The sequence below is a fragment of the Poromitra crassiceps genome (assembly GCF_964638095.1).
Source record: "Poromitra crassiceps genome assembly, chromosome: 16".
Taxonomy (NCBI): Eukaryota; Metazoa; Chordata; class Actinopteri; order Beryciformes; family Melamphaidae; genus Poromitra; species Poromitra crassiceps.
This window is the reverse complement of record NC_139645.1, coordinates 24,666,847-24,693,704: the sequence shown is the minus strand read 5'-3', so window position 1 is coordinate 24,693,704 and position 26,858 is coordinate 24,666,847. Positions and strand designations below refer to the sequence as shown.

Here is a 26,858-nt window from a genome sequence, read left to right as displayed (position 1 = left end):
ACACATAAGTGGAGCCAAACAAAACAAGCATTCTCTGTGCGTGCCTGCGCATGTTTGGGAACTGTGTTTCCTTCAGTGAGTCGTAGAAGCTGTCCAGTGTGGATGAAGTGAACTTCTGCTTGAGAGCAGGGTCGCACTGGATGTCAATCAGTTCTAGTTGCACGTCCGGGGGCGCTTTGTCACTGTCCACTGAAAGGGGAGAGGACACCAGCTCCAGTTCTCTTTCAATCTTTGCAAAGTCGGCGAACTCGGTGTGGAGATCTGTCAGAGTAGTGGCGTATCTGTCAGCGTGGGCGTGGCAGGTTGGCGCATCCATGGTAGCCAGCGTTGGGAAGTGTGTGAAGCACTTTTTTGTCATTTGCTGGGAGAACAGGGTGAGCTTGGCTTTGAACGCTCGCACATGTGAGTACAGCTCGTGCACAAACGCATTCTTCCCTGCAATTTCAGATTTAGGTCGTTCATGTGCTCCATTACATCCACCCCAAATGCAAAGTCACACACCCAATCCGGGTCTTGCAAATCTGGAAACTCGTCCGTTTTGCTGACGGTCACCAGAAATGTGCCAATCTCACCTCTCAACTCCCACACGCGGCGAAACACCTTCCCCAGGCTCAGCCAGCGGACGTTTGAGTGGTACAGCACGTCTGTGTGTTCTGCCTCCCTTTCCTCCAGTAGCCGGATGAACTGGCGGTGGTTCAGCCCTCGGGCCCGGATGAAGTTCACGAGTTTCACCACCGTTGTTGCGACATGATCAAGTTGCAACACAGACTTACACAGGGATTCCTGGTGAATTATGCAATGTAGAAAGATCAAATCTGAGCTGGGATTGTCCTCTCGTACCCGGTCCTGTATCCTCCGCAGCAGTCCCACGTTCTTCCCAGTGAGGTTCGGGGATCCATCAGTGGTCATGTTGAGCAGTTTAGTCCACGGGAGGTTCACTCTCTCCAAACACCCTGACACTCTGTCGTAGAGGTCCCATCCCCTTGTTGTTCTCATCATCGACTCCATTGAAAGAAGTTCCTCCACTATTTCAAACCTCTGGTTGATCCCCTTGATGAAAACAAGTAGCTGGGCGGTATCCTTAATATCCCTGCTCTCATCCAGCGCAATGGAAAAATATGTGAATTCAGCTGCCTTTTTTAACAATTCAGCAGACAACTCCTCGTCAATTACTTCCACACGCCGAGTGACTGTGCGACGAGACAGACTCACGTTTTCAAACTTATCTTTGTTTTCTGGGCACAGTATGCTAGCCGCCTCTAACATACAGTCTTTCAGAAGCTCACCATCAGAGAAAGGCTTGCTGTGTTTTGCTAACTTGTGTGATAGCATGTAGCTAACTTTCGTTGCCGATTCTTGGATGGTCGACTGCTTTGTAAAGATATTCTGCCTGGCAATTAAGTTGGAAGACAATTTCAGCACTTTTGCTTCTCTTTCCTTCGATGACAAGTTTGTATCATAGTTAGTATGCTTGGTTGAAAAATGTCTCTTGACGTTGTATTCCTTGAACACTGAGATACTCTCTTGGCATATCAAACATATGGCCTTTGAACCAACACTTGTCACAAAGTATTTAGATGTCCACTCTTGCTGAAAAATCCGGCATTCATAATCAATTTTTCTCTTTTTCGGCCGATCCATCGTAAATCTCATTCATTCTGTCAGCACACAGCTGCAATAAATGCCAAGTTGATGTGACGCGACACGCCCACCAGACGCTGTTTGGCCCATGCGCATGCGTTTGGGCTGTAAATTCAATCTACATGTAGACTGACACCGCCCTCTGTTGGAATTGAGGTAGAAGCACGTTTTTATTTCATTATTTCCCCCCCCTCTTTGAGGACGTCACGGGCCATACTGAAACGGTCCAAGGGCCGGTTCTGGCCCGCGGGCCGTATGTTGCCCATGTATGCATTAAACCCATTTTGATTCAGATCAATTGAGCTGAGAGGTTAGGGGACCCCTTTGAAATAGTTTTCCCTCGCCAAAATGTAACCTATGTTTGGAGCGTTATTTAGACCCCTTAGAGACAAGCTAGCATATTATGCTTGGTACTAATGGATGCTTTAGGTCTTCTAGGTTCTTCTGATAACAGGATCTCCACTGTAGCTTTACAACTGATCCTGCTACAGCCATTTGATTGCCAACGAAAATCAGGAGTGTTGGCAGACCACTCGCGACCCACCTGCAGTACCTCCACGGCCCACAGTTTGGGAATCACTGCTATAGGATATCAAATAACATTTCCTCATTGCAGTATAACCAGTCCTCTTACCTTGTGTCTGAAGGTCCAGGTTCATTACTGAAGTGTGGAGGTATGCCTTTAGACCTGTCAGTCTTCATCGACAGACAGCTGGGTACTGGAGACTCTGCTCTCTGGCGGGTGGGGGGGGATGCTGTGGAAAAATGTAAAAGTAGATTTGAAATGTAAAAACATTGTGCAGCACTGCCCTCAGGGGTTCGTGGAGGTACTGCAGGGGGTCCGCCAATTTTCACAAACATTTTAGACAAAAACAATAATATTGAGACTAACCAGTCCTCTTACCTTCCAGGTTCTTTCTTTTTTTCTTATTTTTTTTCTTTTTCTTTCCAGGTTCATTACTCAAGTCTGGAGGAAGTTCTTTAGACCAGTCAGTCTTCATAGACAGACAGCTGGGTACTGGAGACTCTGCTCTCTGGCGGGTGGGGGGGGATGCTGTTGAAAAATGTAAAAGTAGATTTGAAATGTAAAAACATTGGGCACCACTGACCTCGGGGGTTCGTGGAGGTACTGCAGGGGGTCCGCCAATTTTCATCAAAATAAATGTGGAGATTTTAGAAATTCATTTTAGACAAAAAATAACAATATTGAGACTCACAGTCGAGGTTTCCAGGTTCATTACTGAAGTCTATAAAATCATCTTTAGACCGGTCAGTCTTCATAGACAGACAGCTGGGTACTGGAGACTCTGCTCTCTGCATGTGGTGCTGACCTCTGCAAACACAAATGTTTGATACATATCATCATTAGCTCTAGTAAAGACACACAACTTCTTGCAACGTTGCAGATTTTCATTATTCATTGTTTAATTTGAGTCATTGTTTGTTCAGCATTAATTTGCAGCCTTGTAAATACAAGCTCACCTCAATACTGTAGGACAGGGGTTCCCAAACTTAAGAATGTCGTGGCCCCACTTTGAAATCTGAAAATCGTCCGGGGCCCACCCAACCCTTTAATCACAACTCTGATCAACACACGAGACTAAGATTATCTATTTCACGATATGTTTTTTATATTATATATTTTGTATTTCATTAACAGAGCAGGTGAACTTGGCCATAAGGGAAATTGATAATTCATCATCCACATAGAAAAAACATTTAGGCAAAATACCCAAAAGCAGATTGTCAAAATGTTCTCCCCCCTTTACTCATCAGAAGTATTTGCATGCATAATTTTGTAGAGGCAAAATGTGATGAGCAACAACAGAAGAAATCAATCCACAAGCCATTAATGCTAGGCTGTGAAAAATGATGACAGGATCTCCACTGTAGCTTTAAAACTGATCCTGCTACAGCCATTTGATTGACCACGAAATTCAGGAGTGTTGGCAGACCACTCGCGACCCACCTGCAGTACCTCCACGGCCCACAGTTTGGGAATCACTGTTGTAGGATATCAACATCAACATTTCCTCATTGCAGTATAACCAGTCCTCTTACCTTGTGTCTGAAGGTCCAGGTTCATTACTGAACTCTGGAGGTCTGTCTTTAGACCTGTCAGTCTTCATAGACAGACAGCTGGGTACTGGAGACTCTGCTCTCTGGTGGGTGGGGGGGGATGCTGTGGAAAAATGTAAAAGTAGATTTGAAATGTAAAAACATTGGGCACCACTGCCATCGGGGGTTTGTGGAGGTACTGCAGGGGGTCCGCCAATTTTCATCAAAATAAATGTGGATTTTTTTTAATGCATTTTAGACAAAAATAATAATGAGACTCACAGTCTAACCAGTTCTCTTACCTTCCTGGTTCTTTCTTTTCTTCTTTTTCTTCTTTTTCTTTCCAGGTTCATTACTGAAGTTTAGAGGTCTGTCTTTAGACCAGTCAGTCTTCATAGACAGACAGCTGGGTACTGGAGACTCTGCTCTCTGCATGTGGTGCTGACCTCTGCAAACACAAATGTTTGATACATATCATCATTAGCTCTAGTAAAGACACACAACTTCTTGCAACGTTGCACATTGTCAGTTTTTCTGACATCTGGAGTTGTTGATAACATGGTCTGTTGATAAGTGTCCAGGATGCCAGGTTTTGCATCAGTGGTAACCACGGCAACAAATGAGGAAAGAAGGCCCCTCCCATTCAGCTCTTTGACGCAGTCGTGCACGTTATAAACTCATGTAGTCCCACTGAGCGCGCTCAGTCAACGTTGGAGCTGAATAGACTTTAGAACTGATGCCATCATCACCGTACATTATCATCATCATCATAATCATCACCATCATCAGGTTTACAATGTGAGTGTGCCAGGTCTCCCAGGAAGCTGTTTAAAGCTTTTGAAGGAGCCTGATCTCATACAAGGCCTACAGGTATCAATGGACAAACATACATACGTAAAACACACGTATCACATGACGCTTAATACAACACATAGAACATACATACATACCACATAATACATAATACAATGACAGAGTTGCATTATCAGAGGGGTGTAGATACTCATTACAAGCAGGGCCGGTTCCAGAACAGGATGACTAGCGATGCATCCTACTGTAGATAGGAAGGGGTGCACATGCACGGGCCGACCCGGATGGCCCGTGCATGTGCACCCCTTCAATTTTTTTTAATTAATTTTGACATGTTATTTTACAAAAAATAATGCATTTTACCATCATTTCAAGTAGAATGATACCAGCCAAGCAAGAATATTTCAAGTGTTTCAAGTGCTTTACTGAAATATTTGGACCATATAATGATAATACAATTATCTCAACCTTAAAAGGTTACATATAGGTGCCAAAAAGCCATAAATTCACATCAAAGAACAAAGAAAAACAACAATTATAATTCAAGTTTAAACAGTAAGTGTGCAGCTACAGCATTTATTAAAATATATATATATATATATTACCACTCTTTTAAACTGAGCAGGCAGACAATTAAAATGAGGGTGCTTTTGCACCCCTGTAAAACCAGGCCTGATTACAAGTAGGATTCAAGCAGTTTTTCTTTCAGAGCTTTCTTAAAGGTGGAGATGGATTTAAACATTTTCGTACTGTCATCGAGCTCATTCCAGATCTGTGAGCCCCTGCATGTAATACTTAAGCTGCTACATTTAACACGTTGACTGCCAACGACGTATTGATACGTCAAGCAGAATCCAACCGTTGACTGCCAGCGACGTATTGATACGTCAAAAAAATCGTTTTTTTTTTTTTGACGGTGGGGCGTTGATCAATCCCTTTTACGTCTCCTATACAATTATTGGAGGTATTGAATGTGTATAATCTATTTTACCGACCCACTAAGTGTTGACAGTGCTCCCCCAGACGAGCGAAATCAAAGAAAAAACTGCCGCAGGAGCAAGCCATTCAAGGAAATGGCGAGGCGATTTTACAGTAATCCAGACTTGTCTTGCCCGAGAGCGGCCGCGCAGGCAGCAGCACACAGAGAGCGGAGAGCGATTTGCAAAATAGATTATAGGTGAAACACACTTTGAAACACCTCAGAAAGGCCAGAATCAACATCTGCCCATCGCCCACGCATTCCCCGGCCCATCTTGACTCGCACAAGGAGCGTCCGCACGCAGGCAAGCAGGCAGGCAGGCACGCAGGCAGGCAGGCAGGCAGCAGCAACGCGCTTCTGACACGCCCGCTGTAGAGCCAGGAGGAAGGAGGAGAAGACACACGGAGGGAGGAGTTTGAATGAGAGGGGTGTTTCCTGCTGTTATGGAGGAAATTACTGTTCAAAACTATTGTTTAGAATGTCTGACGGTCTTACTGATGCCAAAAATGAATGGTTAAAGTGACTGTTCTATCGAATTTCACAAAAAGCCATTTATCTCTGAATAAATTTCCAGACGCTGAAACCATGCTGTACTCAACGGCTAATATCTACATAACTACTAACTCTACAAACTAACTCTTTTAGACAGAGAAAGCACACATTCTATTAGTACTTTACTGAACTTTGTGTTCACAAAGTCCAACCAGAAAATTATGCTCGGCTCTTGTAAAATGAGCCAGAATCCTCAAAAAAAGGCCTGGCAGAAGCTACCTACAGTAAAAAAAAACGGCTGGCAGTCAATGTGTTAAGCTTTCTTTTCTTTTTTTATACCAAAGATAAGATGTTTATATCTAGTATTATGAGTGTGCAGGGGACAGCAGACTGGAATGAGCTCAGCCAGTCTGAAATTCATATTATACACAACTTGATACATCAAGCAAGCATTTTGGTGAAGATGAAAATCGGCAAGCCTCAGGAGACCATAGCGATGGAACAGAGGGCGTGTGGGTGCGTTAAACCCCGACCATGACATGGCTCGTATTATTTCCTTTTGCAGACTTTCAAGTTTCTTGTAGTGACTAGGAAAGATGTTGCACCATATGACATTACAGTAGTAATGTTTAGAGTGTAACAGTCATCTTACTTTGTGTCTGAGGGTCCATGTTGAGGACTGAAGAGTAGAAACTCCTCCACAGACAGAGAGCTGTCAGGAGGCTCTGCTCCAACTTCTTCCTCCACATGACCACTCATCTTCTGAGAGGAGAAAAACACACACACACACACACACCTCATGAGTAGGGCTGATTTTTACCACGTGCACAGAGCATGGTCAAGAGACAGTCTTTAGGGTGAGTCAGTCAGTCAGTCAGTCAGTCAGTCAGTCATTCAGTCAGTCAGTCAGGCAGTCAGTCAGTCAGTCAGTCAGTCAGTCAGTCAGTCAGTCAGTCATAATGTTCACGGAAAGAACGCTTATTTCGGGGTCACTTAAAGGAGAATTTCGGTTTTTTTGAACCTGGAGCCATTTCCTGGCATTAATTATGAATTGGCCACTCACCTAGCGATGTCTGCAGCGTTTCTGGGCGTCCTAGCGTTGTTTTGAGATCAATATCGTCCAAGTCAGTGTAAAATGGAGTTGATTTGGGGCCAAGTGGTAGCCTGTATTTCCTGCATCTAAATAGCTATTTTTCTTCCCGTTTTCGCAACATATCGCCATAATCAGATCCGTCAACATCCAGCCGAGTGTTATTTCACCCCAGGCTGTTTCCTGGACTGCACACGGATCAAATTACCTCAAACGTGATCTAGGTCACCAAGTCTCGTGAAGTCCCGCGATACTTTCCTGTCGACTGGCCAAATACAGGCAGGACGCTTTGCGGTCGTGGTTTTAGCGTAACCTATGTGGGGTTTGGCGTAACCTATGTGGGATTCGAAATAACGAAGGTTATGCCAAACCCCACATAGGTTACGCCAAACCCCACATAGGTTACGCTAAAACCACGACCGCAAAGCGTCCTGCCTGTATTTGGCCAGTCGACAGGAAAGTATCGCGGGACTTCACGAGACTTGGTGACCTAGATCACGTTTGAGGTAATTTGATCCGTGTGCAGTCCAGGAAACAGCCTGGGGTGAAATAACACTCGGCTGGATGTTGACGGATCTGATTATGGCGATATGTTGCGAAAACGGGAAGAAAAATAGCTATTTAGATGCAGGAAATACAGGCTACCACTTGGCCCCAAATCAACTCCATTTTACACTGACTTGGACGATATTGATCTCAAAACAACGCTAGGACGCCCAGAAACGCTGCAGACATCGCTAGGTGAGTGGCCAATTCATAATTAATGCCAGGAAATGGCTCCAGGTTCAAAAAAACCGAAATTCTCCTTTAAAGGTCCCATTCTGTGCAAAAGCTGTTTTTACTTGTAAATGCATATATACTGCTGTCAGCCCTCCCTGTAATGAGTGGTCACAAGCTCAGAACTGCCACAGTTGGATTTGTCCCTATCCAGCTTCCCCCTGCAGTCTCCTTCAAGCCACGCCCCCTAACGCTCTGTTCCCCAGACGGGGTATCGGGACGTCACGATGGTCCTCAAGCATACTGCGCGGGTCTCTCTCACACAAGCTACCTGCACCATTTTGTCTATAGCCACAAAATTAACACTTCTAGCTGGAGCGACACCAACTGTACGTGATCCAGCAACTGCGGAGGTGCATTCGGTAAGTCTAGGCATTTTGAGATGTCCTCTTTAGCGTAGCAACCGTTAAGTTAGCGATAGCTCGTTGCTAACGTTAGTTGTGGACACAACCTAGCGTGCTGGTCCACAGACGCTAATCTGATTGGCCGCTGGGAGCCTGGGGCGGGCTCTCCCTCAGCGGCCAATAGGAACTGTTAGTTCTGAATATATTATAGAAACAGACCATTCTTGGGACGCAACGAGATGAGGAAGGGACAACTCCGTCACAACAAACGGGGTTGCTATATTTTCGACAAATTAATCCAGAATCATGTTTTATGGACCAGAGACACACGTTTTTAAGAGGTTACAGCTGCACGAATTGGGACCTTTAATGGTGAGATTCCCTCTCGTTTCCCAATGGGGTGCTGTGTTTCAATCGACACTGCGTGAATTACAACAAGCGCACCTAGACACAAACACACACATACACACGCGCACACACACACACACACACACACACACACACACACACACACACACACACACAGACACACAGACACACACACACACACACACAGTGCAGTGGGGTACAGTCTGCAGTGTTTGTCCTGCAAGATTAGAAACCGAGATCTTTGCAAATATTGAGTTTTGAAATGTGTGTTTCAACATTCTGACCCAGTGATCCTTTGGATCCATATTAAAGGAAGACATTCACATATTTCTGTATGTTTTGGTTACGTTATTTCACAACTATTTTAACATGACAGCATGGCTGCTGCACTTCAAAGCATGAGAACAGAGTCGCAGACGCAGTGCCAACAAGTGCAAGCAGGTCTGTGTCAAAACATTCAACACACGTGACTATAGAGCTATAAAATACATTATTTTTAGAAATACGACACAGCGAAAACCACATGGGATAGTTTAATCTCCCCGATTATGAAGCTGCAACCCAATCGTGTCATTTTACTTGTCTGAAAACCAGAATATGTCAGCCCAGTCTCCAAAAAAAGTTCAATAGTAACTAGGGCTGTCAGCGTTAACGCGTTAATCGCGCGTTAACGCGCGCCGATCATAACGCGCGACGATCGTAACGCGTTTTTTTTTTTTAATCGCGTTAATCGCATGCCGCTATTTTGTCCCTTCGTCGCCCCGTACTTGTAGTCAAGCCGTTCGGTTTCCTGTCTCCTGCTTGTGCAGGCGAGAACGACAGCAATACGCTTTTAAATGGCTCGTTTTACTTCCCAAATGGCACAGTGGATAAGTCAAGAGCCGTAGTTTGCGCCTTGTGTAAAACGGAATTAAAATATCACCGAAGTATCGAGTTTGAGGCCAGCGATCACCTAAAAGTAGCTAGCCAGCTAGCAGCCAGCTAGTTAGCACGAGACTCGTCACTCATTCTTCCTTCAGAGTCTCGGAGGCGCGGGTCCTCTAACCACTGGGAGGTCGGCTCCAATGGCTTCACGCGATATACACGTTATCAATACACAGTTTCCAATACCGAGCCATTATTCACATGGAAGTGCCAAAGTTTTTAGCTCAGATACAGCCTTCTTCGGCTGTGTCATTTTGGGTTTCGACTGCTCCACAGCGCCGCCGCCGGAAGTATCGGTTCTGGAGTGTTTACAATTATTGTGCATTTATTTTCTATTCAAGATGCATTTTGTAGACATTTTGTGACCTCCTGTCTACATTGCACTTCTATTGAATTGAAAATAAATCTAAAATTCAAGATCACAAAGTACATTTATTTGCATTAATTTGATTCCAAATCACGACACACTGGTAATAATGATTAATATCTAATTAAAAATGCTTTGCAATGCAAAATATAGCATTTATACATGCGATACAAAGATGTGATTAATCGTGATTAATTATAGTTAATTATTTAATTAATCGCGATTAAGAAAATTTATCGTTTGACAGCCCTGCAATAGTAGGGTTAGGATAGTAGGGTTAGTAGTGCAATAGTAACATTGTTCCACAGCCTAAAAATGTGTCTATGTCACAACAACACCTTATGTCTTTAACTAACAGGTCAACTATTCTGTCGTGTCACACACACACACACACACACACACACACACACACACACACACACACACACACAGTACTACCCTGGTAAGTTAGTGTCACCTTATTTTCTTCAAACATGTCTAATTAAAAACAGTGTATTAACTCTTTGCTCGCCAGAGTATTTTTTTAAGTTGCCAGAATTTGTGATCTTATTCACTCATCTTTCAAGACCCACAGAATATTTTGTTCTATGAATATGCTTCAGTTTTCACACACACACACACACACACACACACACACACACACACACACACACACACACACACACACACACACACACACACACACACACACACACACACACACAAGCTTCATTCATTATTTCTTTTTTATCAACACTTGTCTTGATGACTTCATTTTCTAGCAGATCCTCGTCTGGCTGTAGTGTCGGGAGGATACTGTCAGGTGCCTAAATGTGCAGAACATGTGAAACAGCGCCCCTCTGTGGTCAGACACGGTGGTTACAGATTTCAGTGAAACACTGCTGGCTTATGAGAAATCAGCCCGGTGAACCCGCCCTCAGAGACGAGAGGCGGATGACTCAAACGCAACACAGCAGTCTGCTCTGTCGGCAAGTCGACGCATGTCATCTTAGTTAGTAGCGCCCTCTGTAGGCCTAATATGAAGCAGATTAGTTTACCACCCATTGAGCTATATTAAATATATATATATATGTCGATGTTCCCACCTCGCTCTGAAGTCCTGATCTGCCTGCAGAAAGTCAACAAGCCGTTTCTCTCTTTATGAGGAGTCATGTGACTGAAAGACGCTCATCTCGCAGAGTCTCAGACACACAGATGGAATAAAACTGGGTTAATTTAACGGTTTAATAAACTGCGTCATGTCGGTCTTCTGTGAAGTACAGGCCCCGCCCACATCAACTTCCCTGTTTGTTTTACTGACGCCATTATCTCACTGTTACATCTTTTCTATGAGCGTTACTTTGAGAGAGAGGAAAAGAGGCAGGTGAACGCAGTAAAACACCTGCGATCAGTAACAAACTGACTCAGACACTTTTACAATCAACAGATGTGAACTCAGACAGTGGAAAAAGGTGACAGATATCAGCCAGGGCAGAGACACTAAACCACTCAGAAACCATTCACTTACTTAGCAGCACAAGTGCGAGAAGGTGACTGACACCTAAAGGTGACTAGTTTCATCCCTGAATAAAATAATCATAGGAATAATAATGTAGTATTAACACTCACCCTGCGTCTTCTCTCTGCTCTCTCAAAATGGTGTCGGTGTGACTCTGAGTTGAACTGCGACACACTTGACTTCCACTGTCAACAGTTACTTTGCTCCGCCTCAGCCTGTATAGAGAAGTGTCGTGGCAGCAGGGCTGGATGATGATTATCAAAACGTCGCTCCGAGTGTTTCCGGCTCTGGGCGGAAGACCGTGCTGTGCTCCAGGAACAATATTCCGCTCAATTCTTGCGTTCCGTTTAGAAAACATGGGCGACGCGAGTAACGAGAGTTAGCTCAAAACAAACACTTCGTTTGGTTTGTCCATGCTTCTTAGTTTTTCTCTAACTCGTAGCGACTGACTGCCTACTGTTGCATTTCTGTGGGGGAACGAAAACACTGCAGCACACAGGCCACCGGAAGACGAGGGCGGGTCTTCTTCTGTCTTCCTGCCTCAGTAACTGCCAGGCTCTCTCTCTCCCCCTATGCTCTCCCCTCTGAGAGAGCCTGGTGACGCGGCAGGGCTGGGAAAGTAACTGATTACATGTATTGTAGATTGGATTTATTGTGGATTTATTGATCCAATTCGCTGTGCACTGTAAATATTGACTCTTTTATTGTCTACTTTATGTTTGATATCTTAAGCTGCAAAATAAATAACACCTAAAAACACTTGGCTCTTAGAAATGACCAGTGAGTGCAGCCAAGAAATAAATGACTGGGTTTCTAAGAAAATGATGCTCTGTAATCCAAAGATGTAAACACGATTATTATATATTATATTATTATTGAGAAACAGATAAAACAAGATTAGCAAAGCTGTTCTTTGTTGCTGTTGTTGTTGTTGTTGTTGTTGGGGGGGGGGGGTGGTCCTGAGGAGCTCCAGTAGTCAAATGCAGGAGGAAATTTGTTCAAAACGAATCAAAAAGTAAAATAATCAGTTACATTACTTTTATATTGTGATACTTGGATTACTGATTACAATTTTTGACAGGTAACTATTAATTGTATCCGATTACATTTTAAAAATAAACTTCCCAACCCTGGTTACCAATCACAAGTTCCAGAGGCAGCTGCAGGCGGGATTTAGGTGTGACGACAGGGAGAAGCGAGCGATGATAGACAGATGGTTCATCCAATCACCTGCCAGGGATTCTTTAAACATATACGTATATATATATATATATATATATATATATATATATATATATATATATATATATATATATATATATACATATGTGACATGTCCTATAACTTCATTTCCATTCATACTCCCTGAACTCATCCATGTATGTATCAAGTTGAGCCACAGTCTACTGGTTGCTTTTGTAACAGATTTGAATATTTATTGAAGGAAAAGATCAAAGAGAGAACACATGTACAATACTTCAGCTACAGAGAAACAAGCCGTGTAGCTGAACAAAGACATGCGCACATTTCCAACTTTGTCCAAATGAAATAGAAACATGTGAAAGGAGAATGAAAGGGAAATAGTGTCTGAAGTGCTGCTGTGCAAAGTGCCACAAATCAATCCTCTTTATTGACATAGCTTTGACTCTACTGTAGCCTACTGTAACTATACTACAGACTTTACTGTACAAACCACCTGCAAGCAGCAGCTGAAAGATACTTAACTCAGACGTGGATCTAGGATTTCAAACAGCCCCCCCATCAGAAGAAAGTGCCTGGCACTTTGTACTGGAGCGCCCTCTAGCGGCTTTCTGCCTCAGTACATGGCTCTCATGAACAGGGCAAAGCAAGAAGATATAATCATATCTCAAACTTGTATCAGGTCCCAGGGTCCTTACACATTTTCAATCAAAGAAAATCACATACTTTTTCCTCTGAAGATGTTGTCTGGTGTTCAATATGATTAACACAGACCTAGATCTAGATCTGGTCTGATGAAGAAATATCAGAATATGTGAGATGATCGGCAGGGTTCCTACATGCTTTCTTTCACATATGGCTGATGTTCTTGACTAGATGTGATGTTGGTGCAGCTATTTGATATAATGCATGCTGACAGTGGCTGGCTCATAAGAGCATCCCTCTATCTGAACATTATTCTTCACATCAACACAAGCTGTGTATTCAAAGTGGGTCTAGACCAAGATCAAAGCTAGAATTGTGTGTGTATCAGACCTGAACTACAACATTTTCCATACTTTTCCCAGACTTTTGTTTTCAAATCCCCAAACTATTCACTTTCCAGACCTGCGTAGGAACCCTGAGTTACGGAAGCATGGATACAAGTCGACAGATGGTAATCAAGAAAATCACATACTTTTTCCTCTGAAGATGTTGTCTGGTGTTCAATATGATTAACGCAGACCTAGATCTAGATCTGGTCTGATGAAGAAATATCAGAATATGTGAGATGATCGGCAGGGTTCCTACATGCTTTCTTTCACATATGGCTGATGTTCTTGACTAGATGTGATGTTGGTGCAGCTATTTGATATAATGCATGCTGACAGTGGCTGGCTCATAAGAGCATCCCTCTATCTGAACATTATTCTTCACATCAACACAAGCTGTGTATTCAAAGTGGGTCTAGACCAAGATCAAAGCTAGAATTGTGTGTGTATCAGACCTGAACTACAACATTTTCCATACTTTTCCCAGACTTTTGTTTTCAAATCCCCAAACTATTCACTTTCCAGACCTGCGTAGGAACCCTGAGTTACGGAAGCATGGATACAAGTCGACAGATGGTAATCATATACATATAGAGGGGAATCATATTTAGTCCCTTTGTGCAGCATGGGTTGCTAGTCGTCCATGGGGGAGGGGGGCAGCAAATCAGTGACTGTGCAGAGGAGAGGCAGCGCCCCCTAGCTGCTGTCAGCCTGGAGCATCTTCTCGATCTCTTGGTCCCACTGCTCGTCTCTGTCTGTGGCCTCGCTCACCACCTCGTACTCCTGGAGCTCCTGCTGCAGCTCCTTCTCCCAGTCTGCCGGCTCCTCTGGGGGAGGGAGGAGGGAGGAGGGAGGAGGGAGGAGGAAGGAGGAGGGAGGAGGGGGGAGGGGGGAGGGAGGAGGGAGGAGGGAGGAGGGAGGAGGGAGGAGGAGGGGACACAACACAGAGGTGGTAAGATGGCTTTAGCCAAATTAACAGGCCAAATGACATCATGACTGACACAACACTGATATATTGACTATGATTAAAAATCTGATATCAAATCAGGCTTGTATATCTTTGATATGATGGAAATCATAATAGCCATTGAAAAAACTATGAGGCTATGCAGTAACAAGCTGGTCCAGTGTTTAGCCCACACCCAGATGCAGCCAACTAGCTGCTTATTCTTTATACAATATATTTATATTTCTGATACCAAGGCACACGGGAATAAAAGACAGGAAAGACTCAATTGCATTACAACATCAACAAGAGATCTAAATCTAAAAGAGATTTGCTCACAGGTTCAGCAGCGTCAAGTCAGCCAGAATAAAACAGAAACGTCCGGTTATAACCGTCAAAATAATGACATTTAAATCAAAGTACTGTCACAATGTTTTGTGTGTGATCCGAAATCCCCCAAGTACCAAAGAGGACATAAAGAAAACATTTGCAGAGAAACCTGTTGTAAATAAACATACAATGTTGTGCCTTCCAAAATCCAAATTTTAACCCATAGTGAGTTGACTGGTCTGTACACCCAGCAGCATTATGTAGCCTATTGGTTTTAATAAATTAGTGCTTTTATTTTGAAGGTAATATCGCCTCGCTTCCGGTATCGAAGCTCTTGTTTTCATCTTGTGTTCACTGACCAAAAGGGGGCGTGGCAATCACAAAAAGGAGCCTAACTTCTAAACGGATTCACGTAACACCATGACACTTAGAAAGGCTGGCAGAGGTATGATGCGCTCTACCTAGTGCCGTAGTAGTAGTAGTAGTAGTAGTAGTAGTAGTAGAGTTGTTCAGTGGGAAACAAGAGTGCTTCTGATTTTTGGATTTTTTTTTGGAATGAAAAATCTGCAACATCGGCACAAAATATCGTCTTTATCAGCAGCTTGAATGGCGATAGATTGACAGTGTTCTTTTAAAGCCGTCTTCTGTTGAGAGAGTGGTTCCCTGGTTCATAGCTTACTTCTTCAGCTTACATGTTGTAACATGAAAAGAAAATCATCAGAAATACCAACACAACAAAACGATATCCGTCTCATTTCCAGCTTAAGAAATGTAACAGACACACAGTTCCCTAAAGGATGAAACAAAAGTGTCAGAAAGCCGACCTTCAGGAGAGGGGCTGTCCTTCTTATCCAGCACCAGCTGCTCCATCTCTTTCTTCAGGTCGTCCTGGTTGATGTTGGCGGAGTCGAACGCGTCGCTCACAAACTCCGACACCCCGGGACTCGAACACATGTCCTCCTCTTCCTCCTGGGCCGGCTGGGACTGAAAACAGAGCGCTTCTTCCTCAGCCACTTGTATACATACTGAGCATACACAACCACCACATCCACAGTATAGCACTCTTACCTTCTGCATGTCACTGATGGAAACAGGTGGGGTTTTTGGTCTGACATTTTCTGCAAAGAAATTATATATATTTTTTTATTTAGTGGTTAGGATATGAATGATATGTGTTTATATATACTGTATATATATACTGAGATATATATATATATATACATTAAGGTGACATCCTCAGGGGACACTGGCCCCTCTGTCCCCCTCCTCCCTCTAACCTGTTAAGGTGACGTCCTCAGGGGACACTGGCCCCTCTGTCCCCCTCCTCCCTCTAACCTGTTAAGGTGACGTCCTCAGGGGACACTGGCCCCTCTGTCCCCCTCCTCCCTCTAACCTGTTAAGGTGACGTCCTCAGGGGACACTGGCCCCTCTGTCCCCCTCCTCCCTCTAACCTGTTAAGGTGACGTCCTCAGGAGACACTGGCCCCCCTGTCCCCCTCCTCCCTCTGCTGCTGCTGGGCTGCCAGCGCCGTCAGCTGGGCCGATTGCTTGATCAGAGAAACCCGGTAGAAGTAGTTCCTCCAGAACGCCTCCTCCTTCACACTACAAACAAACACAAACACAGGTGAGTCATCATAATGGACCGGACCAGGGTTACATTGACATAGAAACCGAAATAATTGAGTTCTAAATAAGAGTCAGATATCGTCCAATCACTGTCGTCCACATCTGATACGATGGTCATAATGATTTTTATTGATCACATATTAATTGTAGAATTGATCAATACGTCTATGGGGTTTTGAAAGGTGCCATAAAACTAAAGTTTTAGGCTACTTACGTCCTAAACTGAGTGAGGTATTTTGATAAAATTCTGGACTAATATGCATAAATGTTTTATTATTACTGTTGTTTTTATTATCATTCTTGATTATTGTAATATGAATGCTATTATTATACTTTCAGTTTTAGTATTTTTTCCCATGGTCTAAAATATGCTTAACATACTTAAAATACTTGCATATTGCACTTGGAATTTTAGTGCTTTAGTCATGGCATCATATTACATGGAAGCTATTGAAAGAAATCATGAATTTTCCATAAAAATATTAATATAAAATACAAGAATCACTCAAATCAAATATAATGAGGTGTGTCTTATTTGTCCAGTCTAGTAATAATCTGGTATTGATTTGGAGGCAGTCGGTCACATTGCATGGGAGCTATTGGAAAAGAAATCATGAATTTTCCATAAAAATGTTTATAAAAAAAAAAAGATTACCCATAACAATTAATTTCATTACACACAACAAAATCAATGACTTTTCCAAAACGTTCAATGATTTTACAAATGTCATGACTTTTCCAGGCCTTATAAAACAAAATATTGAAATTCCATGACTTTTCCAGTTTTCCAGGTATTGCATGACTGTGGGAACTCTGCGACATTAATTAGACCACACACGCGCACACGTACACACACACACACACACACGCGCACACACACACACACACACACACACACACACACACACGTACACACACACGTACACACACACACACACACACACACACGGCCTACTGACTGTTTGGGGAACAGGTCGAAGCGCATGCGGTTGAGCAGCTGGTCTTCTTGTAGCATGACGGTGGCCAGAGGGTACATCTCCTCCATGACGAAGCAGAAGTGCACGCCGGCCGGGGGGTCGCGCAGGAAATTCCTCTTGTCCTACAGGAAGACACATCACCAGCGCCTTGCTTTTTACTAGGGATGCACCATATATCAGGAATATAAATCAATCAATCAATCAATCAATCAATCAATCAATCAATCAATCAATAAATATAAATATAAATATATATAAATATATATATATAAATATTAATAATAATAATATCGGTATCGGCATCAGTCAAGAGAGTTGGAAAATATCGGACATGAATCATTTGAAATAAAATGTTGACTTTAAATGATCTGATTATAAGCTAATGTGATTGACAAGATTCCACCTATAAAAGCTCTAGCAGGACCGTGTGCAGCAGCTAAAGACTAATGTGTTTTAGACACAAGGTGGAGCTTCATGGACCAGATGTTTTTTAACTGCAGACTGATAGGATCAGGTGTGAAACAGACCACAGACAGAGAGCGATTATCGGCCAATCAGAGATGAGCTTTCAACAAAGCCGTGTTATAAGTGACATGAGAGAACACATGCTGACATCGTGTAGGATCTGTACGTGACTCACGGCAGACAGAGCCAGGATCTGCTGCTGGATGGTCTCTTCCTCGTTGTAGCCGACCCAGGGTGGCACCGCTGCATCTGGGCACAAACGCCAGCACAGGCAGCTTCACTCATCACACATTAGGGCAGGGGGTTCCCAACCTTTTTTGGCTTGTGACCTCACTTTGATGTCACAAAAATCCGGGGGCCCCAGACATTCAAATTTCGGTACAACATCGGTAATATTATCAGTGACATCGTCAATGTCGATGTCACTGATGATATGTAAAGGTGAAAAAATAAAATAAAATAAAACGCTCAAAATGAAGGCTAAATTTTGGCAGAGGATTTTTTTTTCAAAGGGGTCCCTTGACCTCTCACCTCAAGATATGAAAATGGGTTTAATGGGTACCCACGAGTCTCCCCTATACAGAAAAGGTAGCATTTTTTACAGCCTAAATAGCTTTAATAGATTGTTGAGTATTTTAGACACTAATTAGACCCACGGCACTGGAACACCTAAACGGATTGGAAGTTGGAAACCTTAATCAATGTCTTGCTTGCACCTGTTTTACTTCCTGCCTTTTAGGCACAAAATGGGTGAATTGGGTGGGATGTGAAATAGGCGAATTGCTGTGCATCCCACCTGATCTCTTGGCCTTATTTTCCTGGACAAACTTCTGCTGTTCCTTTTGGAAGTCTCCGAGGAAAGTCTGGAAGCAGACAAACGCACAGGTCAGCACACAGACAGACACATACTCAAAGAAGGAAGAGACCTATATTGTATCAACGAGGTAAAAATTTAATCAATAAATAGACCTGAGGTTTTTAAAGTGGGAGGCGGGCCTCCCCAGGGAGTCTCCAGACAGTTTCAGGGGAGGCTCAGTGAATGGAAGTGGAAAAAGATATCTCAAAAGGAGATCACATAGAACCTAAACCTAAACCTAGAATAGTCTAAATTTGTGTGATTTGGTTCAAGAAATAGTTAAGATAATCAGTAGTTTTGGGAATTTTACAGTTTTCCCCACTTTCCCAGAGTCAGAAACAAATAATTCCTTCAGGCAGACCTGATGACAGGTATTTTTATGTATTGGTGTCGTCTGAAGTATGTCAAACAGGCCACAGCAATATCAGGCTATCTTGGCTCAATTAATTATCGAGTGTGTGTAGGAGGGATGGCTTTCTCTGAGGGGAGGCCCACAGTCTCAGACTTTGGAAACCACTACAATAGACTACATTTATCAAGGTACATCATCAGCGTGGCCGCACACTTCAAACTAGCGGGGCACAGTGTCAGCGCCCTCAGATACATTGGAGTGGAAAAAGTCGAGAAACATCCACGGGGGGGCGACCTTGAAAGAAAACTCCTCCAGCGAGAAACTTTCTGGATTTATTTTCTCAACACCATGTCCCCTAATGGTTTAAATGAGGAGTTTGATATTAAACCTTTTCTTTAAGCAATTGCCATTTTGAGTGCCTTCTATATATTAGGGATGGGCATCGAATTTCGAATTTTCGAATAATCGTTGTTATTATCAAGGTCGACTTTTATTATTGAAATTCGAAAAAAAAAAAGAAAAAAAAAAAAAGAAAAAAAATTTGAGTGAAATGTTGCATTGTCTCCCCTGATTCTAAGTATAGTCAAATCGCTTGGTTTGAGCAAGTAAAACAATTTTTATAAGCATTTTAAGCAAGGTTTATGGAAAAATGAATGGCGGATGAAATCCCATGAAGAGGGAGAGGGGGTGACTTTGGCACCCCTTTGGCACTCAGACCTGAGCCTACTAAATATTTAATGAACCACTCATGATTGTCAAAACTGTTTTTTATTTTCGAAAATGTCAATGTCATGTAACATGTTCTTTACTTCAGTGGTGCAATGCTTGTTTGAGCTAAAAATCCACAGCAGAAGCTTTTTATATTAATTAATAAAGCCGTAGACTTAGAATCAGGGGAGACAATGCAACATTTCACTCACAAAAAAAAAAAAAAAAAAAAATTTACATTTTTATTTTTATTTTCGAATTTCGAATTAAATTCGAATTTGGCCAGCGAATTTCGAATAGTGTTTTTGCTAGAAATGCCCATCCCTACTATATATATATATCTTCAGTAGCCAGCTTTTATACATTTTTTATACATTTTAGAATGACTATGTGCAATACTCCAGCTAGTCCAAGAATAATGACTATTAATTATTAATCATTATTATATTAATTTGTACTAGACATGGCTTTTGATTTTTTAATCTTATGAATTATTGCTGTTTTTATTAGCATTCTAGTTGTGGTGTAATTGGTCATATTCACTGTTGTTTCTTTCTCCTTCTCCTTTTCCCCTTGGGCTATATTTACATTGTATTTACATTGTATTTTCTAGGCCTACTCAACATTGTTTATCTATTTTGATATGTAATATTGTTGTCTTCCTCCTATTAGTTTTACCATTATTATTAATTATTATATCCCCCGCCCGGCTGTGATGACTTGCCTTGATTGTACCTGGTGACGTCTAAAACGCACAGGCCTATTTATTCTCTTCTGTAACTGCTGTCATTCATTTGCCTGATGAAGACCCAGTAGGGTCGAAAGCTTGCCAACCTTGAGCAAATAAAAACGGGAGCTGCTAATCAGTGTGCGGACAATTCCTTTATTTTTTGATTTCACCTATTTGTCCTGCACCTGATGCCCAATGTGGTTTTGGATGTGCGCACAGTTTTCCTACTTTAACATCATCAGCGTGTCCCATTTGCCTCATGAAGAATATTATGTGAATATGAGGACAATACAAATTGTTGATGATGTCGCCGTGCAAGAAGCAGAGAGCAGCGTGCCTTGTCTATGATGCCGTCGATGTTTCCATCCTCCACGCTCTTCTTGATGGTCTGAGCGGTCCCTGCCACAGACTCTGATATCTTCTTGGTGGCATTGGTGGCAAAACTGAAGATTTAGTCTTCAAAGAGAGGAGGGAGAGGACGGGATTAGGGCTTCATGAGACTTGACTTGATGCATGAAGAGAAAACTTGAGACTTGACTTTTTGTTCTGGTGACTTGCTACTCGACTCTGACTTGTACAGTACTTTGATGAAAAGGTTTCTTGTGTGTAGCAGACCTGTCATCAAAACATTGCTACAGCGACACAGGAGGAGCACGCAGAACAGAATGCAGTTTATTTAAATGGACCTATGGTTGTGTAACGTAGCTCAGTAGCACTACTAACACTGTCATGGTTGTTGGTTTGATTCCCACTGGGGCCACCCATACTCACAAGAGTCACAACATACTGTAATGCACTTATACCACATTTGCTTCCACCAAATGGCATTATCTTCATGCACATAAGGTTACACCTGGCATTTTTATGGAGGACAGCAAGGCTGACTAACTGATGACGAGTTCCACATCTAAAAGTGAGATGATTAAGAAGCACGTAGGGTAGTCTTACCGCCCAGTCCTCTCCCCGGCTCCTCGGAGTTCTCCTGGCGGGCTGCTGGCTCGTCTTCCTGGGCTGCTTGCTGTTTGTTTACCTCGTTCTGTGCCTGGACCACCTTCTCTTCTCGCTCCTCGGCTAAGTTGTCCGTGTCATCACGCTTCTTTGGGTACGCTGGGTTCTCCAAGCCCAGCCACGACCCAAAACCTTTCAACATTTCAACCTAGCTGCTGTCAGCCTGGAGCATCTTCTCGATCTCTTGGTCCCACTGCTCGTCTTTGTCTGTGGCCTCGCTCACCACCTCGTACTCCTGGAGCTCCTGCTGCAGCTCCTTCTCCCAGTTTGCTGGCTCCTCTTAGTTAGCCACATTAGCATGTCAAATGACATTATGACTGACTCAACATTGATATATTGACTATGATTAAAAATCTGATATCAAATCAGGCTTGTATATCTTTGATATGATGGATATCATTCGGTTTGTTTGATGACATATTTATTGCTCTACACTGGTTGTCTATGGGAAGCACTTAACCTGAATCTATTCTGATGACTGTAATTATGATCTCTGCCAATGGGCGGACATACATTATTATGCAAATGCTTTATTAAACATGCTGAGGAGTGACACATCACCACATTATGATCCATATTTATCAAGCATCTCAGAGTAGGAGTAGCGATCTAGGATCAGTTATGTCCCTTAGCTCATAACCAATGAGATGAGCATATTGATCTAGGATCAGTTTTGTCCCTTAGCTCATAACCAATGAGATGAGCATATTGATCTAGGATCAGTTATGTCCCTTAACTCATAACCAATGAGATGAGCATATTGATCTAGGATCAGTTATGTCCCTTAGCTCATAACCAATGAATGAGCATATTGATCTAGGATCAGTTATGTCCCTTAGCTCATAACCAATGAGATGAGCATATTGATCTAGGATCAGTTATGTCCCTTAGCTCATAACCAATGAGATGAGGATATTGATCGGGTAGACGTGATCCTGTTGAGGAAGAAAAACCAGGTCACCTACCTATAGAGAGCCAAAGTGAACGTCACTTCCTGCTTCAGCGCTGTACCAGAGAAGTGAGTCACTTTGCCTCTTTATACACGTTGCCAGCCACTGCTCATCGTCCTCATTCCTCATCACGGGCCTGGGCCCTGCACCCTGCACACGTGTTCTGACCCGTCTGTCCTCAGCCAGCTCTGCCGCGCGCTTTCCGCTTCACAGCTGTGCCCACAGTGTTCTAAGCAGACCAGATGGCATCCAGCAGATGATAGAACACTCATCCCTAAGAGACTTGAGACTTGACTTAGACTTGTGACCAAAAGACTTGAGACTTGACTTGGACTTGCAAAAAATAACTTGTGAGCATCTCTGTTTTGTTGTCATCACGTGTGTGTGGTGTGTATATGTGTGTGTGTGTGTGTGTGTGTGTGTGTGCGGGAGTGTGTGTGTGTGTGTGTGTGTGTGTGTGTGTGTGTGTGCGGGAGTGTGTGTGTGTGTGTGTGTGTGTGTGTGTGTGTGTGTGTGTGTGTGTGTGTGCGGGAGTGTGTGTGTGTGTGTGTGTGTGTGTGTGTGTGCATGTGTGTGTGTGTGTGTGTGTGTGTGTGTGCATGTGTGTGTGTGTAGAGTCATGGCATACATACCTGATCTTTCTTTACTCTTTGCAGACAGTCTCCCAGTTGGATTTTCTCCTCTTCTAGCACCGTAACGTTATTCAACTCACTACCTCAGCTTCTATGAGCTGAGCGGTAGAGCTTAGATCAGCCCCCAAAAAAACAAGCCGACTCGACCCGAGCCCGTTCTGTCTCTGGGCCCGTCCCGTCCCATTGACTGCAAGTATGGGCACGAGCCCAACCCAAACCTGAAATTGTCTTCGTAAGTTGGCTGCTTATCTCAACTATAACCCTGATGTCTGTTCAGTCTTATGAATACATAAAGGTTTGAAGGTTATAATGTTATAACATTCTGATCTTATCACACCAAATATGACCCCAATTATATCAACATCTGACCACGAGCCCGGCCGGGGCCCGAGGTATAGAAGGGATATTCAGACCCGGCACATGGACCCGGTCGGGCCGGACTCGGGTTCTGGCAGAGCCTCTCACCTCTAATGAGTGGACTAGCTTCCCTGCACCATACCGGCCCCCGTATCCAAGGTTCATCCTATTTCCTGGAACAGCAAACAACGTTTTCATTGGATGAGAAGCTGACGGGATGTGTGGTGGGTTGAGCTGTCCCCTGTTAGTGCTGCCACGCCCCCCTCATCATCTCCCATCCAGAACAGGTGAGGCTCCTCCCCCTCTTGCTAGTTGACAGCCTCTTTAAAAGTGAGCCGTGCATGGCTGTTAGTTAGGCTTGTACTCGCTCTTTCCCGACACCGCTGTGATGGTTGAGACAGAGTCATGCCAGAATAAGGAGCAGAGCTAGCTGGAGGGAGCATTAGCTCCTTCACACCACGGTACAGCACTATTTGGTTGGTAGCTCGTAGGCTCCAGCAACGAGGAGCATGACGACGGGGTTTCCCGGTGGCTTTCTGCAGGGTCCAGTTTGGCCTAGTACTGCTGTGTTGGAAGTTCTTCTCCGTGCCCTTGTACAGCACCACCTGGTTGGGTCGGTCTCTGTAGCTCGTAGGCTCCAAGGAATGAGGGAGCCTGACGATTGGGTGGCCTTCCTCATGGCCTAGCTCTGCTGCATTTCATAGGAGGAGCTCTGTTGCCACTGCTGTTTTTGTCCTATAGTTTTTTGTCCTTTTTGTCTTTCATTTTGTTCATTTGGCTATTTTGTTTATTTCATTTTGTAAACCGATTTGAGTGTTTCTAGAGGGCTCTAGCATTTGAAAGATTCCTTATTGCCAGTTACAGTAGGCTACGCCGGGTGAGCATAGTTCCGCATGTGGTTGGTCACTGGGTGGAGGCCTATACCTGGGTTTCTATTAGGGATGGTCCGATCCGATACTCAGTATCGGTATCGGAGCCGATCCGGCCAAAATCACTGGATCGGATATCTGAGGGGGAAAAGAGGTAGAATCCGATCCGATCCATTAGCCTAAACGATCATGTAAAATGCCGCCCGTCACGGGGAAGAGAGATACGAACGCGCCAACGCGAGCAGCACAGCAGCAGCATGACCGAGTGCACTTTAATATGATGGAGTAGGCTATTTAGGTGTTGGAAACGGGTTGTTTCCAACGCTTCAATAGCCTAAACGGGTTGTTTGTTTGATTCGCTGAATCAAACAAACAACCAGACCGCAATAGAGAGAGGGAGAGAGATCCACTCCAACAAGCTAAGGTGAGAAACAAAAACACAACACACAACACATCACAATATCACCATCAATATGTTACCATTCACATCAAGAGGTGAAGTCACATCTAGGCACTTTCTGGCAGATGAACGCTCGGCAAAGTCAATCCTAATGAACACTCACACCAATAAGTTGCCTCAGCAGTGATCATAAAGTGCCGATGTGTCAGTCCTTCATTATAATTCATCCCAAAAGTCGCATGTTCCTTCAAAACGCCAAATAAAACTAGATTAGCACGTGTGTCCCTGTTTACAAACACCTTGATGCGTAAATTCCCCTCCACCGTGTTCCACGCAAGTAAGGGAGACCAGGGACTGACTGTGTGTGTGTCTGTGTGTGTGTGTGTGTGTGTGTGTGTGTGTGTGTGTGTGTGTGTGTGTGTGTGTGTGTGTGTGTGTGTGTGTGTGTGTGTGTGTGTGAGACAGAGAGAGAGAGAGGGAGAGCGAGAAGGCTTAAGAAGAAGCAGCATTAGTGCATTACTGAGTCTATGTTCTGGGCCTTTCATTTAGGGAATAAATATTGGTCCACAGATTGAACATGCTGTTTAGATGGCTGGGTTAAGCAAAGTGCATTGGTAAATTTATTATTATCAGCTTGTATAAGCGAGGGAAAAAGATCGGATCGGATTGATATCGGTATCGGCAGATACTCAAGGTTGTGGTATCGGTATCGGATTGGATATGGAAAAAGTGGTATCGTGCCATCCCTAGTTTCTATAGTGCATGATAAAGTTTGCTGTGCCATCTTAAGCTTTCTTGTATTTAGGCATGGTGAGTTTGAACTTGCTTCTCCTGCATGCTAGTTTGTGTTCTAACCCGTCCTTTCTTGCAGTGTATGGTAACCATTGTTCCAAGTATTAGTCGGTTTCCCAAGTGCACTTTGGTTCTTTGCCTCCACATTGTGCATTAAAATCACTGAAGTCACATCTAGGAGTTGATTATTCCTGACTTATTTCTTATGGTAAATAAAGCTAAATGAACTGACATGGGCCAGAACACATGAAATGAATCCCTTCTATGACGGGACATCATGTTCTGATCAATTACATTTCCTATCTGCTTCTTTAATGAATCACAGCACCAGGGACGGATTGAAGGAAGCTGAGAGCAGAGAGAAAATGAGTCTGCTGCCACTCAGATGATAGAAGTGGACAGTAGGACAAGAGATGAGTCTGTGTTTCTTCATATCATCTTTGCTGTTCAGATAAGAATTGTTTTGTCATCTCCATTCCTGAACATCATAAGAAACATGACTTGTGTCGCCTACTGATAATATTTATTTAATGTGTATTGTCTTGAAACTGCTGTGTTCAACTTCAGAGTGGTGCAGAGAGAGGGAGAGAGAGAGGGAGAGAGAGAGAGAGAGAGAGAGAGCATGATGATGCCAACAGGGCAGGGAGAGCTGACAACTTCAGAGTAGGGGGGAGAGACAAAGAGAGAGAGGGAGAGTCAAAGAGAGAGAGAGGGAGAGAGAGCATGATTTTGAATGAAAAATACAGACTTGGTGTGAAAACGCCTTAAGACTGAATAATGACATCACAACAGTCTAATGCTAATAACTGATTTGTTTATTTAAAAGTTTCCTCCATTAGCTGCTGCCAAGACGACCGCTAGTCTTCCTGGGGTCCAAACACATTACATGTTACATGACAAACGATAGTCAAATGCAAGCAATAGTCAAATGACAATAGTAAAAATGACAATAGTAAAAATGACAAGCAATACTCAAATTCAATAGCACAAAAGAAAATCACAAAATACAGAATAAAAAGTTATACAAATCAAGACAGACAATACAATGTTGGACTCCATATGTGTCAATATTCTTTCTAGTCACTTGTAGTTGACTGATGATATTTCTTTCATGTTCACTCTGGTGTATTCAGAGCAAAGAGAGAGAGAGAGAGAGAGAGAGAGAGGATGATGCAGGGATAGATCTTATTCCAGTAGAAGTGGCTCATTTTCCATAACCATAACATCACACATCTCTAAATAAAGACAGTGTTTACCCTCATATCAAGTGGGAGATTACTG

At 43.3% G+C, this 26,858-nt stretch overlaps 2 protein-coding genes and 1 pseudogene across 3 annotated transcripts in view; 1 reads left to right on the top strand and 2 right to left on the bottom strand.

Moving 5' to 3' along the window:
- LOC310791117 (uncharacterized protein) overlaps positions 1-11,490 on the bottom strand; it is a gene marked incomplete at its 3' end in the record, with an annotated part of 134,365 nt that extends 122,875 nt beyond the window's left edge. Inside the window, exons 1-7 of the mRNA XM_083652818.1 lie at positions 11,460-11,490; positions 6,633-6,742; positions 4,002-4,147; positions 3,703-3,823; positions 2,859-2,974; positions 2,546-2,695; positions 2,276-2,396 (exon numbers count right to left, since the gene is read on the bottom strand). Of these exons, the coding sequence (XP_083508944.1) occupies positions 2,276-2,396; positions 2,546-2,695; positions 2,859-2,974; positions 3,703-3,823; positions 4,002-4,147; positions 6,633-6,739 (761 nt within the window). The 5' untranslated portion in view covers positions 6,740-6,742; positions 11,460-11,490. The remainder of the gene's footprint in view (positions 1-2,275; positions 2,397-2,545; positions 2,696-2,858; positions 2,975-3,702; positions 3,824-4,001; positions 4,148-6,632; positions 6,743-11,459) is intronic.
- The window catches only part of LOC310791542 (NACHT, LRR and PYD domains-containing protein 3-like), a gene marked incomplete at its 3' end in the record, with an annotated part of 520,630 nt that overhangs the window by 469,236 nt on the left and 24,536 nt on the right, over positions 1-26,858 (top strand). The gene's annotated exons all lie outside the window — the stretch shown is intronic.
- Positions 14,277-21,719, bottom strand: LOC310790998 (synapse-associated protein 1-like; annotated as a pseudogene). Its single transcript has 9 exons — positions 21,518-21,719; positions 20,907-21,025; positions 18,720-18,786; positions 18,099-18,172; positions 17,441-17,580; positions 16,308-16,457; positions 15,925-15,974; positions 15,681-15,834; positions 14,277-14,407 (listed from the first exon to the last, which is right to left on the bottom strand). The product of its transcript is annotated as a synapse-associated protein 1-like (transcript).